The 14726-nt window shown below is 37.0% G+C and overlaps 1 protein-coding gene across 6 annotated transcripts in view; it reads left to right on the top strand.

The window, feature by feature from the left end:
* LOC128541319 (PH and SEC7 domain-containing protein 1-like) overlaps positions 1-14512 on the top strand; it is a 53564-nt gene extending 39052 nt beyond the window's left edge. For all 6 annotated transcript variants that reach the window (XM_053511677.1, XM_053511679.1, XM_053511681.1 and 3 more), the window contains 6 exons: positions 4623-4795; positions 6766-6836; positions 8020-8177; positions 10719-10863; positions 10974-11117; positions 12187-14512. In XM_053511677.1, the coding sequence (XP_053367652.1) occupies positions 4623-4795; positions 6766-6836; positions 8020-8177; positions 10719-10863; positions 10974-11117; positions 12187-12426 (931 nt within the window). In that variant the 3' untranslated portion in view covers positions 12427-14512. The remainder of the gene's footprint in view (positions 1-4622; positions 4796-6765; positions 6837-8019; positions 8178-10718; positions 10864-10973; positions 11118-12186) is intronic.
* Positions 14513-14726: the final 214 nt, after the last annotated feature.

The raw sequence follows: 14726 nt of genomic DNA, 5'->3' as shown, positions 1-14726 counted from the left end.
GTTAATATTACATGGCTAATTCGGATAAGCATCTTTGTGAACACTTTAGCTGAAATCTCTCATCCCTTTTTCTTACATCTCTAAATTTCCAGCAGATTAAACCCATCACAGCAGGCAAAATCACTTATACTGTATGCAAATATATATAAAAAAAGAAAATTTTATATTCTGATTAAATGCTTTGTACACATATCTTATCAGATCAGCCCAAACAGTTTAGTTGGAATCACTAATTTAAATGATTTCTATCAGACTAAAGAAATATTTTCCACGAAACATTGCTAATGTCGGATGATTTTTCTTTTTTTTTTTTAACATCAGTGTTAGTATTTGCACTTTTTCCTCCATTTCAATCAGTCATCATTGACAACATTAACAAAAGACCCAGAATTAAGGCCCAGATTTGGCCTGTATCAATAGACCCTATATCCATGGCCAGATATACTGTAAAATAATTAAACTTATATTTTCTATATTTTATATAGTCTTTTTTTATTTTAGCTTTAGTGCCTGTTAGATAAATAATTTTTTGGAGAGATGTTCTGTTCTGATTTCCTGCCAGTTATGCACAGATCTTTGGAAGAGCTTTGTGTTGTGCTGAATTTCTATAATTTCATTAATTTCTTTAACTCATCCCAAGTGCATGTGTAACAGATTAAGTTCTGCTCAGTGCCTGCTGCCAGTGGTATTTCTGTGACTCCTCTCGTTTTTCATTTGTGTATTATCCTGTTGAGATTTAATGTCATCTTTTAATTGTTGGCCTCTATTTTTCACAGCTTGGCTAAATGTCACGGTTCTATAGCTTGTCTTAGAAGATTAATAGCTTTTGAAATGATGCTTGATGGCTGTGAAAATGACAAAGCTACTGTGTGTTTTCAAATGGTTCTTGCTGCGATCTAGATGATGAATGTATAGAGAGGTGTATTAGGTTTAAGGACTTGTAATATTTAAACCTAACGTATACTTGTTAGCAATAATTTGGTGGAAAAGTTCTCACATTAATTCAAAGGTGTGTACTGTGAATAACATAGGTGTTACCTTTAATGCATTTCTGCAAAATATAAAATATAGAGGGTCATAATTCCAAAGTGGGGTCATGTCTAAAGATAGGAGTTTATGTAGGGTAACAAGAATGTAAGAGTGAAGAGGAAGGTGCATGTGTGGGCAGAGTATTGTGTATGCATCAAAATGAAGTGAATTTAGGATAGCTTATTTAAGACCTCTTCTTTTTCATGCAAGTGCATATGTTACTGTGAGGTTCTTTTCGCGGATGTGTGGGTGTGTGTTCGCGTCTGTATGTGTATTTTGTGTGTCCTCATTTTCTATCACACACCGTCTTGCATGACATTGTTTGTTCCAACTCCTTGCTCTTTTGATAATCCACACATCAGCCTCTGCCAAGCCTTTGTTCTTCCATATACATTAATTTCTTATGATCCTCAACAATGACTGACTGGAAAACAGTGTTTCGTAGTCTAGTTTATATGGGAAGTTACTAACTTGGCTTTCAGATAAAGTCTGTTTCTGGGAATTATTTAAAACAAAATGTGCAGGATAGTCTGGGAATGTCACCTTGTATAGCTTCTGAAGCGCTTTGCTTGCACAGGAATTTTAATGAACCTAATGAAAAAATCCTGTATACTACACTAAACCATTTTGCACAGCCACGTACTGGTGTAATCTGTATAACTACAAAATTGCATGCATGAAAAACAGACTTGAATATCATATTATGCATTACTGTATGATTAACAGTGGTATGTTTCTCTTTCTTTTGTCTTAACGTTCCTCGTGTACATGTCAGTCTTCCTCTCATTTCTCTCTATTATTTTTTTGGTTCCTTTGTGTGAGATTATGCTGGCAGTTACCAGGCAACAGGCTTGAAGTTTTCCGCACATGCCTCCCTCAGTCACTCGTGTTTGTGTGCGAGGTTGACCGCTGCACTTTCGCTCAGCCTGTCGGTGATGAAATCACTCAGGGTTCAGCCTCTGGTTAAGATCCATTTTAGCTTTTTTGGCTTACGCTTTGAGCTGTAAAATGGCACAGTATTTCAGCAGAATTTATCTTATTGATTTTGACATGTTCACTGTAGCTTATATAACAGCGAAATGGTTTTATAGAATCACAAAACCACAGTGTTCTCAAGGCAAGTGATTACAACCTTCTAACCGATTTGTGGCACTGTGGTGTTGTTTCAAAAGAATAAAGTCGCTGGTTTTACCTCTTTGCTTCTGGATAGCTCATCTAGTTGCTAATGAATAAAATCCCATATGAAACTGTGTATGAACTGATGAAGTATTTCCGGAAACCATATGTTGCCTCAGCATGATGCTGAGAAATTAAAGCATGCTTTCTAACCTCTAACTTGGACTATCTAATGTGTTGCTGGCTGACTGCCTGGCTGCTTCTTTTTAAAGTAAAGCTTCGCTGATTTCAGAAGTTCGTATTAATACCAAGAAGTAAATAATAAACCCAGTGCTGGGGTGGAGTTTTACATTGAGTATCAAATCCCTATTTTGATGGCTTGAAAAAAAATTCTACTCTTAACCCAAAGTATCAGTTCGAGCTCAACATAGTTTCAATGCTCTGTAAAGTGTGTTTCAGAAACATTGCTATTGCTCTATAAGTGTTTTAAAATACAGGTTTAAAAATGTACTTCTGTAGCATTACCATTTGTTTTTTTTTCCTTGTACAAGTTGTTTTTATATTTTATCTATAGAAATAACTAGTTTGTATTCCGAATCAATTTATCAATGGTTTTACATGGTTTGATGTGTTTATTAGCAGAAAAAAAAATTTAAGCAAGCAATATGGTCACAATGAAAGCATCTCTGTACCGTAAGCATGTTGAGAAAACATAAAAACTTTGGCCGTGTCTTAAATCAACCTGCACCATAATTAAAGTTTAACCTGCACCATAATTAAAATTGTGGTATAATTCTACTCAAAATGTGGAGTTATGAACAGTTATGTCCCTGATTTAATCATCTACTTTAAAATAAGCTACTAATAAGCTACTCGCTCAATGTAAACAAACACCTGCACCAATAGATGTTAATTAGAAAAGCTAAACTGAATATTTTTACTGGAATTAGTACATATTTTTGCCGCTGAAATAGCGCTGAAGTGGTATCAGTGAATTGTAACGCACTGAAGTCGTTTTAAGATAAAACTCGATCTTTATCTGATCTACTTTTTCAATTTCTCATCTGTGATTTTCTCTCTGATTACCGAACAGGGAGAGCATTTGACTGATGGCAGAGATGCAAGATACTCAACCTTACAATTTCTTTTCTTTTCTTTTTTTTTTTTTTATATTAATAATTTATGCCGTACAGAAAGACAGGCAGGCATGTACGTGGGCTTCAGCCTGAAATAAAAATACATTACATTGATTACATTAAAGCTGATCAGCTTATTTTTATCTTTAACCTTATAACTATTTCTTCAATCTATTTTTCCATCAGTGACGGGTACTTATGCTAGTGCTACAATGGGGCAGTGAAGTCAGTCACCAATTGTGCAAGTTCTCCCACTTATAAAGATGAGAGAGGCCTGTAATTTTTATCATAGGTATACCTCAACTATGAGAGACAAAATAAGAAGAAGGAAAAAAAAAAACTGAAAATCACATTGTAGGATTTTTAAAGAATTTCTTTGCAAATTATAATGGAAAATAAGTATTTGATCAATAACAAAATTTCATCTCAATACTTTGTTATATACTCTTTGTTGACAACGTTTTCTCCAAGTCTTCACAAGGTTTTCACTCACTGTTGCTGGTATTTTGGCCCATTCCTCCATGCAGTTCTCCTCTAGAGCAGTGATGTTTTGGGGCTGTCGCTGGGCAACACGGTTATTGGACTTTCAACTCTTGTGCCGGTTGCCCGGGAGGTGTGTTTGGGATCATAGTCATGCTGAAAGACCCAGCCACATTTCGTCTTTAATGCCCTTGCTGATGGAAGGAGGTTTTCACTTAAAATCTCACGTTACATGGCCCCTTTCATTCTTTTCTTTACACGGATCAGTCCTCCTGGTCACTAACTGACAAAAAAACAGCCCCAAAGCATGATGTTTCCACTCCCATGCTTCACAGTAGGTATGGTGTTCTTTGGATGCAACTCAGCATTCTTTCTTTCTTTTTTTTTTTTTTTTTTTTAACCAAAAAGTTCTATTTTGATTTCCTCTGACCATATAACAATTTCCTAATTCTCTTCTGAATCATCCAAATTCTCTCTAGCAAACTTTAGACGGGCCTGGACATGTACTTACTTAAGCAGGGGGACACGTCTGACACTTTGAGTCCCTGGCAGCGCAGTGTGTTACTGATGGTAGCCTTTGTTACTTTAGTCCCAGCTCTAGGGGTGAGATCTTGCGTGGAGCTCCAGATCGAGGAAGATGATCAGTGGTCTTGAATGTCTTCCATTTTCTAATAATTGCTCCCACAGTTGATTTCTTCACACCAAGCTGCTTAGAATAGGCCAGTAGAGCTTTGTATTTAACTCAGTAGTAATTAAATGTTCTACTGTAACCCTAATTGATCATCCTGAGGGCTTCATTTTTAGTAAGAATTGGGTTTGTGTGTCTGAGCTAATGAGATTTTTTTTATTTATGTTCTTTAGCGATGAAGAGGAGTTGCGCAAGTCATTTTCAGAGTTGGGAGAGCATCGTGAAGAGACAGATTCAAGAGGTGTGAAGTGCACAGGGAGTGGGATAGTGCCAGCGTCTGGTGCACTTCTCTACAAGACGGGTTTCCTGGTGCGGAAAGTCCATGCTGACTGTGACGGCAAAAGAAGTATGTTCTGTTATTTACTACTTTATCAATTTAAGTGCAGACAGTTAATTTATAGAGCAAAGCATGTGGCTGGAGTGTGAGAGAAATAATGACTGTTTCCTACAGAATAGGGAATATCTTCTGGAAAGGACTGCATTCATTAATATGGTGCTACACACACTGCTAGCCACTAGAGGGTGCAAATGTCTCACTTTTTTAATATTGTTTTTTTGGAATGTGGCCCATCAAGGCAAAGGTTCATTTAACACAGGTAAAATATTTCAAACATCAGACATAACACATTACATTTTATAAGAATTTTAGCACACTTAAGAGCTGAAGGCCGTTATCAGAACGACCTGGGCTTGCAAAACACCTCTAATAATATAAAGTGTCCTTTGCTATACTTATTAAAACCCAAGGTTTTATTATAAATAATAAAATGTTTTAATCTTGTGTCAATAAGGTAACAAGAAAGAAATGGTAGAAGGACAAAAGGCAGAGACTGAGTGTAAGCCAGGACGAGTGCGCTCACAACTTTCCTGAAACTCTGTCATGTCATTGTTCACCATGTCATCTAAAAGTTTTAGGAAAAATAAGAAAAAGTTAAATATATATATATATGAACAGATGAGGACCAAATAGTTTTTGATCTTGATTTTAAAAGTTTGATCATCTCAATGTGCAACTCAATAAATTAGATTATCATTGAAAAGTTTTTATTTCAGTAGTTCAATTCAAAAAGTAAAAGTCGTATTTTATATAAATTCATTACACACATACATATATATATATATATATATATATATATATATATATATATATATATTTCAATTGTTTATAGATTTTTTTTTTTTTTTTAATTTGATGATTATTGCTTAAAGCTAACGAGAACTTAAAATTTAGTACCTTAGAAAATTATAACATTACTTAAGACCAATTAGTGACCAAACCCCAGCCACTGAATGCAGTGCCGGTCTTAAGCAGGAAGGGCATCCGGCGTAAAAACCTGTATGTGGATCAAGTGTCCACTGTGGCGACTTCTTGCTGGGAGCAGCCCAAAGACCAACAACTTAAGACCAATTTAAAAAACTACTACTGAGAAGTATGAATATGAACAGCACTCAATACTTGGTCAGGACTCCCTTTGCATAAATTACTGCAGCAATGTTACGTGGAGGTGATCAGTCTGTGGCCATTGCTGAGGTGTTATGCAAGCCAAGGTTGTTCTGATAACGGCCTTCAGCCCTTCTGCGTTGTTGGGTCTGGTGTCTCGCGTCCTTCTTTTTACAATACCACATAGATTGGATAATTATACTTTGTTAAGATGCACCTATATATACTGTATGTTGTTGGTTATTAATTTCTTAATTAAATCTATCACAGATGTGAGGGGAGACTTTTTCCATTCACTTAAATATATTTTTCAGAAAGGGACAAAAATTCTGAAAACAATTTTTGTACAATGAAAATGTATTTATTCTGCTTTGAATTTGTCCATGATAGTGTGGACATATTTTGTGATTTGCTTATACATGATCTTCTCACAGTTCATTTATAAAAAGTGCCAGAGCTTAACCAACATGCATTTCTTACAGCCTGAGGTCTATTTCATAAAATATAAGAATATTACTTTGTCTCTAGTGTGATAGTGATACTTTCCCCGATGTATACATTATCGCCAGAAGCAGCTGTTTCTTGGACCAAATAAAATCTAGTAATGGATACTGTATCCCTAACTAATTCCATTTGCTTCTGTGCCAAGACCTTCACTAGAATGAGCCAGTGGAAAAATAAACACTTGGACACAGTGGAAAAAATGAACACCTGGTTTTTGATTAGTTGCTAATCTAACAATCAAGATGTTCTTGTCATTGTTTGCCTTTGACTTAAAATTGCGTTATGACAGTGTGTTTAGAATGAAAATGAAATGTCCAGCTATTCATAGTTCTTTGTCAAGGATAACATTAACATGATTTTCTGAATTCCAGCCCCACGAGGAAAGAGAGGGTGGAAGACGTTTTATGCTGTCCTGAAGGGTCTTATTCTTTACCTCCAGAAGGTGAGAAGACTTTGTCTCTCTATTAGCTGTATTCCTTGCTTTCCTACTGTAGGATCACTGCACTGTTCATTTAAGGCTTCACAAGGGGGAAGTCATGTAGCAAGCTAAGCAGCTGCTGTTATTAACACGCTAGACTTTTGACGAGGGGAAGCGTCCTTAATCTCTGTGACACTCTCAGTGGTGGTCTTTTTTTTTTTTCCTTAAAGCTTCCAGATGTTTTTTGTAAACGGTGAATTAAGTCCATAAAAAGAACGTCCGCTGGCCTGTTGGGAAATAATCCACAACCAGTTGGAAGACAAATAAGTAGTTCAGTAAATTATTGATGATTTTTAATTTTATATTATTAATGTGATGTTTAATACTCTAAAAGCAAAGATTTTCCTTTAACCTGCCTGCTGTCAGAAAACTACATTCATGATAAAAGTTAAATTTTATGAAGTTCTGTTGTACCTACCTTAATCTGTTGTACCTTCCTGCTGCACAAGAGTTAGTTATAGTATTAAATGCATTGTACCACAGATGTATATAAGGGGTTTTTAAGGGTTGGGTTTTATATACTGTAAGTGTGTCTGAATCTTATGTTTGCTTTAGGTAGGTAATGAGTACAGACTCCAACACAAGTGGTCTCTGTTTTAAGATTTTTCAGAAAGATTTTTTTCTTTCTGGCCCGGAGTTTGATGCTGAATGGCTTTACTGTTCTGCCGAGGTTATGATTAAAGTTTCTATCCCTCCTCCAGAACAGTGCCAGTAATTCTGCTCACCCGGCTCCATTAGGAAAACACATAGCACAGGCTCTTGCTCACTAGAGCTCCTGTTTTTACAAAGCTGTTTTTCTCCTCCAAAGTTGCCAAAGCGAGCCCCACTGTGTAAAAGGGTAAAAATAAATAAAAACTTTTCTACACTAAACTCTAAATTAGATTCATGTAAGATTACACTTGTGCACGTAGCTGTTCTAAGTCTAGAGGTTACATCAGCACATGAGTCTCAAAAAAAATGTGAACATATCAAAGATCATTTTAGCTTGCACTTATGTTTGCTTGATAATCCATAAAACCCTGTCATGTTTCAATATGCTAACGCAGGCCAGACAACAAGGCATTATGAGATGGGAATGTTTTAGTGATGCTGTCACTTTGTATTTATTTCATGTTTATTGTTTAATACAAGATGTTCTTTGTTTCAGGGTGAGTACCGACCGGATAAACAGCTTTCTGATGAAGATCTGAAGAATGCCGTGTCCATCCATCACTCGCTGGCTATAAGAGCCACTGATTATCACAAGCGGCCTAACGTGTTCTACCTGCGCACGGCCGACTGGAGGGTCTACCTGTTCCAAGCTCCGTGAGTTTCATGTGCAGAAAATCCTCACTGTATCCCATTGCTCTCCAAACGTACATTCACTATACATGTTCACTTGCAACTTCTGCTCCTGCCAACCTAAGGGGGACATAATTCACTAAAGCAACTTAACCACGGTTTCAATGTTGTAATGTTATGAACCAGACCCAAATTCAACACAAGGAACTTGCGGGTGGATGCAAGAACAGTAAAGCCATTCAGCTTCGAACTCTGGGCCAGACGTGAGCACATTAAAAAAAATCTAAAAACAGAGACACCTTGTGTTGGAGTCTGTACTCATCACCTTAAGCAAACATAAGATTCAGACACACTTACAGTATATAAAGCGATTATAAGAAAACTGTTTGATTCATTTTTCAACATTTTTAAACATACTGCAGTTAAACCAAATACAAGGGCAAGTCAAAATGTATTTATTTTAATTAACCTTTAGAAAAGCCAAGTACATAATTTTTTAACATAATCTCCGGGCTTTTCAGTGCATTTTGTCCATCTGTCAACAAGCTTTTATATTTCAGCTGATCTGCGAGACATAAATGCACCACTGTCTTCACTTCTGCTGCTTTCAGGAAACCAAACAGTAAAAGTCCTATAAAGCAAGATCAGATTGCTTTAACACCTCAAAACAAAGTTTTTGCAGTGTGTCGACAGTGCATCGTCAGGCAAGATCACAATGCCCTTGGAAAGCGGTTTTCTGTGTTAAATCTGCGTTTAGGCTTCCTCTCTTCATTAAGCGTTTCCCTGTAACGAGCACTGTTGATTGTTAAACTTTGTTTTCTAATAATGTTCCAATGCTGGCCCTTAAGAATCTCAGAAAACTCCAAGCATACTGTAAAAGTTCTAGATGATGGTTGACTTGAACTTTTTCTTGGTCGGCGATTGAAGATTTTTCTGTTCCGTTTTCTGCCGCTCACTCTGTGAGCTCTCATCTGTAGTACATGGGGGGGGGCGGGGGGGGAGGGGGGGGGGGCGGGGGGGGGGGCGTATTACAACCCCCTCGTTCGCATGCCAATCTTCCACGTTTTAAGCGTCCGATGTGCGATTCTGCTCTGTAGACCTCCAGGACCTCTAGGACCATAAGCTAAACTCTCTGCCTGGTTAAGATCCATTAAAGATGATTGTTACCCGGCCGTGCCATTTTCCCATGGCCCAGCCCCTTCGCACAACTGCAGAAATGAAGGCCGTTACTTAGTGAGCCTACAGCCATACTGTGCATGAAGGCTTCATTAAATAACAGCACCAGGTACACCCTCAGACCACGAAAAAAAATTATAATAATCACTGCATGCTGCTCTTCTTCGAATCAAAAGTAGGACATCCATTTTTGCTTGCACCACAGTTACAAATGAACTGATGTAATAGATTCACACCTGCACAGCAGTGACTGGGGAGACAGTAGAGTTGAACGGCAATGCTGATTACATATGACAAATGGTGCAAAGTTGCAATTTAACTAAAATGCGGATAATTTTTGACTCACCCTCATACATTGCTGGTTATGTTTCTAATTCCATAGTTTTATTTTTAAGTTTTATGAAAACTGAAGCCAAAGTACTGTAGGACTTTCTCCATCTGAACTTTTTTCTGTGTGAATTTCGTCTCACAATCCATCCTTTCACTTTGATTTTATCTTGAGAATTTACTTGTGCGGAACCCTGGACATAATCACTCCAATTTGTTTAAAGTGATCTTTAACAGGAGAACGTTCTTGAAAATGAAACACAGATGTTTTTTTCCAGTAACATCAGCACTCTGAAGGCTAAATGTAGGATTTCGCCACATTAACTTTTGGTTTGTGCAAACTTGATTCAAACACAAAGATACACAGCCAATTAAACACAGGTTAAAGTCATAACACGGTTTAAAAAGAGCTCAGATATGCATCGGGTGTCTGGTTTTGTGTGATTGCATCATTTAAATGTATGTTTAAAAATAGAGAAACATGAGTCATGATAAAAGATAAAGACAGATATGCTCTCAGTAAAACATATTTAAGAGTTTAGTTTTTTTTTTTAACCCTTTATAATTGTTTGATATTTGGAAAACTTTTACTTTTAAAAGTTTTACTATGGGAATTTCTTTATTCTTACAGAGTTTGTTATAAATGTTAATCAATAAAATAATGTACATCAAATACCCTTCCATAATAGCCCAAAGACTCAAGGTGCTTAGGAGCCAAGGTGGACTTTAAATTTCATATTGCTGATCTTATATATGTTTTGAATTGGATAAGCTTTTTTTATATCCCGCTTATTCCAGTCCCTCGGGCAATTTTGTTCTGCTCCACTTGCTGTTTGCCCCAGTTACAACATTTATTAAGGGAATGGAAGAGTGTGTGTGTGTGTGTGTGTGTGATACAGCTCTTTAATGCACCCTATTGTAAAATGTATAGCAGTTAACCACATATCAATCAAAACAGAAATCATTTCAACATATTGTTTTCACTGTCTGTCTGACAGGTGCTAACAAAAAAAAAAAACAAAGTCTGATGCTATGTGTGTGTGTGTGTGTGTGTGTGTGCAGGAATGCAGAACAAATGCAATCTTGGATCACCCGCATCAATACTGTGGCAGCCATGTTTTCTGCCCCACCCCTCCCAGCTGCCATTGGCTCCCAGAAGAAATTCAGTCGCCCGCTTCTACCAGGCTCTGCTTCAAAACTCTCACAGGTCTCACGATTAAGCAAGAACATGTACAACTATACATATAATATCTAACCCCATTCAGGCCAATGTGAAGTCAATAACCTCTGTTTGTGTGTGTGTGTGTGTGTGTGTAGGAGGAGCAAGTAGAGGCTCATGAGGCTCGCTTTCATAGCACCTCCACAGAGTTGGCAGAGCTTCGCTCTTACCCACCTGATCGGAAGGTCAAAGGTCGTGAGCTTGAAGAATACCGGCTTAGAGAAGAGTATTTGGAGTTTGAAGTGAGACTGTTATAAATTAATAAGCATTTTATTATAAAGCATATTATTAAGCAATTTAGACTTACATTAGTTTATTTAGTTGGCCATCAAAGAATTATTTTAGCAGCATTCTTTAAAGTGCCTGGACTTATTGAACAGTATATGGTCAGCTGCAAGATAGATTTTTTTTTTTTTTTTGTGGGCAAAATTGATAAATCTACTCCATTTGGGTATTGCATGGCTAGGAAATGTTTGAGAGTTGTGTTAAAAATATTTTAATTAAAATGCATTAAGGTAGGAAACATAACTGCATGTGTTTGTCTTTTATCTAAGTTTTTTTTTTTTAGGATTTGTCTATTTAAGCAATATTAAACAAGAGTTGTGCTGTTGTACTGAATTCAACACGACTGTAGGGCGGTCGTAAGCAAAAGGGTGCAGCCCCTGTACCGCAGATATCATAGCCGGGGGATTTGCAATTCAGCCTTGCGTTAGACGCTAGTTAGCATTGTACATTGACGGGTCAGAGGTTATACAGAACGGCATAGAAGCAATTACTAATGACACAGTGTTATTCAAGAAGACAACAGATGTGTTTTTTTTTTTGCTGAAATTCCTTCCAGGGCTCATTTTGGAGGTAGCTACTCTCTCCTCTTTCCAATACTGTGAATAGTACAGGCCTACTTTCACACATGCTGGTGACCTACAGTACTGTATATTTAAATATTGTTAGAACACCTGTGATTGGAGTGATTCATATTGTTAAAAATCCCATTGCATGCCGCTGGTTAAATCAGATTCCTTGGTCGAAAACTACCTGTTGTATACCGCACAATATAAGAATGGGATGGGTGATGTAGCCAAAAAAGTTGATGTTTAAATTTTTTTGGGGCAGTAATTTGTTTTGTAATTGGCTGGGCTACACAAATAAAATCAAATAAACCTGTTATTTGTTTTATCTATTGTACATTCAGACTACCACACAGAATTAAATCAGTTAAATAATTTACTTTTAGACATAATGGAATGATGTATATGATGTTATCTCTGACTCTATTGAATTATGTAAATGATGTTATCTCTTCCCCATTAGAAAACACGATACGAGACGTATAGCATGCTGCTGAGAGCGAAACAACGCTGTGGCAGTGATGATCTTTCAGTGTTCGAGGCCATGTTGTTGGCGGAAGGTTCTCTGCAGAGGGCTCCATCCAGCCCCAGTCTCCAGGAGAGCAGTGCCATGTGCAGCACCAGAGACAAGGCTCCTCCCAGCACAGGCAATGGCACCGGCCAAGGCCAGAGACACAGTTATCGTCAGGCTGTCAGAAAGTGACTCAGGAACCTCACAAAAAGCTCTAAGTACTAAAAAGAAAGTGAGGTCATTCTCTTTTCCCGCTCTCTGTGCCTAGCAGGACTGAGTCTGACTCTGAGATTATGCTCTGGTCAAAGACGTCACAGTGCAGGTGCGGAGTAATGATGTGGAGGCACAGGAATGTGTGTGGAACACTTTATGGTGTTTGTCAAGGGCTGAATTGAGAGACAGAAGGAATTGATCTGCTCGTCCTTCTTTCACATCTTCAGTTTCCATGGGTTCTTTGGATTTGCACACACTCAAATCTCAGATCGAAACAATCTAAGGACCAAAAGAGCTCTTTACCTTTAAAAATGACTGTTAGCACTCCAGCATTCAGTCATTCAGTCAAAATAAAATCAGTGGTGTTGATAATCTGTCTTTTGCATACCGAAATACCAATCACTATTCATTTTGGTTAGGCTCATAGGAACAAAGGGCATCACATTCCACAAGGTTACATCATATTTAAACCCCCCAAATTTATATGCACTTAGAACTGCACAGAGCTGTTCCATTTTTTTACGGTGTTGGACTGAATCCCAAACAGCTCCCTGTATGATTTTAGTGCAGTACCAGGGGTATGAAAACCTGTGTCCTGTGTATAGCAATATCGTCAAGCTGGAAGCCATTTTGAATCAATTCTGTGCTTTATTTTAACTGGAAATCACTTCTCAGAACCAAGCATTGAGTAAAGATGAGAGTGAGTGAGTGATTGAGCACTAAAAATAACTCGCTGTGGCATTGCTACTTAACAACAAAGAAAAACTCATGGACTGAGCAGATTATATTGGTAGAGAGGGATCAAATGGCTTTACATTTTGAATGCAAAAATTTGTATGCCCCAGAATGTTTCTTGCACTCAAACTTAATTATTCTTACCTTTATTATATGTCTCTGGAGTTTATTTACCTTTGAATATTATAACCCGGTACTTGTCCTCGTTCTTTTTCCTGGTTTTCTTGGCTGAGTGTTTTTGTCCAATGTGGCCAGCATGGCTGAATAGTGATGGCTTTTTGTAATCTCCTCTCTTCTGCAGAAAAGCAGTGAATCTAGTGGTGATGAGAAATATACCATGTCGTTTGGCTGTCTTTTAGGCTTCTCATGTTTCCTACCCTGCTTTCAGAATGACCCTGTTACACCTGATCGTTTCATGTGTCACTGTTCCCTGGATTAATGCAGGATGTAAGGCATTTTAAGTTAAATCCAAGTAGACCCCCTATCTCAAGAATGCTGGCACCCTTAAAGAAAATGGGAGTTTTGTTTATATATGGCAACCATTGTTTGCATAGGACAACCAGTTTATGAGTGGTACAGCATTTCAATCTGGCTAATCACAGACAATTGGATATTTAAATCTTATCATAATGTAACTGAAATACAAGACACATGAAATGACCAGGCATAAATAGTGTCAGTGTGTCTGTGATTTATTTTCATACTAGCACTGAATAGTACAATTCAGTCTATTATTGTGTCATATTTCATAAGTGTATATGAATGAGTGCTTGGGGAAAAAAATATTATCCAATGTTTGTTGAATACATGGATGGCTTATGGATTATCAGTTTATGGATCATCAACTGCAGCTTGTCCAGCGTAGGCCTATATTTGTATGCTCAGTCAGAACGTTTCCATGTTAAACTATTTGGCACGCTTTGACTTGTACGAGAGATATTAATACACAGGCGAACCTGTAATGTCTGTATAATGTATGTATATTAATTACTGAGGCATTGTCTATTCGAATATTATTAACTCGGTGAGTCATGGTGATGAAATTCTGCAATCACATTTAGAGATTCACTTGTTCTCATCATATATTTATTATTCTGTTTGGTAAAATAGTTTCAAGCAAGTAAATGTGGCACAAAAACAAACATGTCTGGTTTTTCTACATTTTTTCCTAGACTAGAGAAATATGAGAAGAGGAACAGTAAGGAAAAGTAATGATAAAAAGGGTGATTGTAATTGAATATGCATTAGTTAAGGTACAGGGCCAACTCTTTCTTTTATATATACACAGAGTCAGCCAAAACTTTTATACACATTTTAGGTAAAGAAAAGCTTGTACAGATATTATAATACTAAATTTATTGCTAAATGCTAAACGTTTTATATATATATATATATATATATATATATATATATATATATATATATATATATATATGATATTAATATTAAATATAATGTACATCAAACTGTTTTTCTGTTCCAAAAGTGTGTATGTATACACACACACACACACACACCTTTTTTGCCTGATCACCAAAAAAATG

Source organism: Clarias gariepinus, chromosome 14, assembly GCF_024256425.1.
Source record: "Clarias gariepinus isolate MV-2021 ecotype Netherlands chromosome 14, CGAR_prim_01v2, whole genome shotgun sequence".
Classification (NCBI taxonomy): domain Eukaryota; kingdom Metazoa; phylum Chordata; class Actinopteri; order Siluriformes; family Clariidae; genus Clarias; species Clarias gariepinus.
This window is presented reverse-complemented; position numbering and strand designations above follow the sequence as displayed.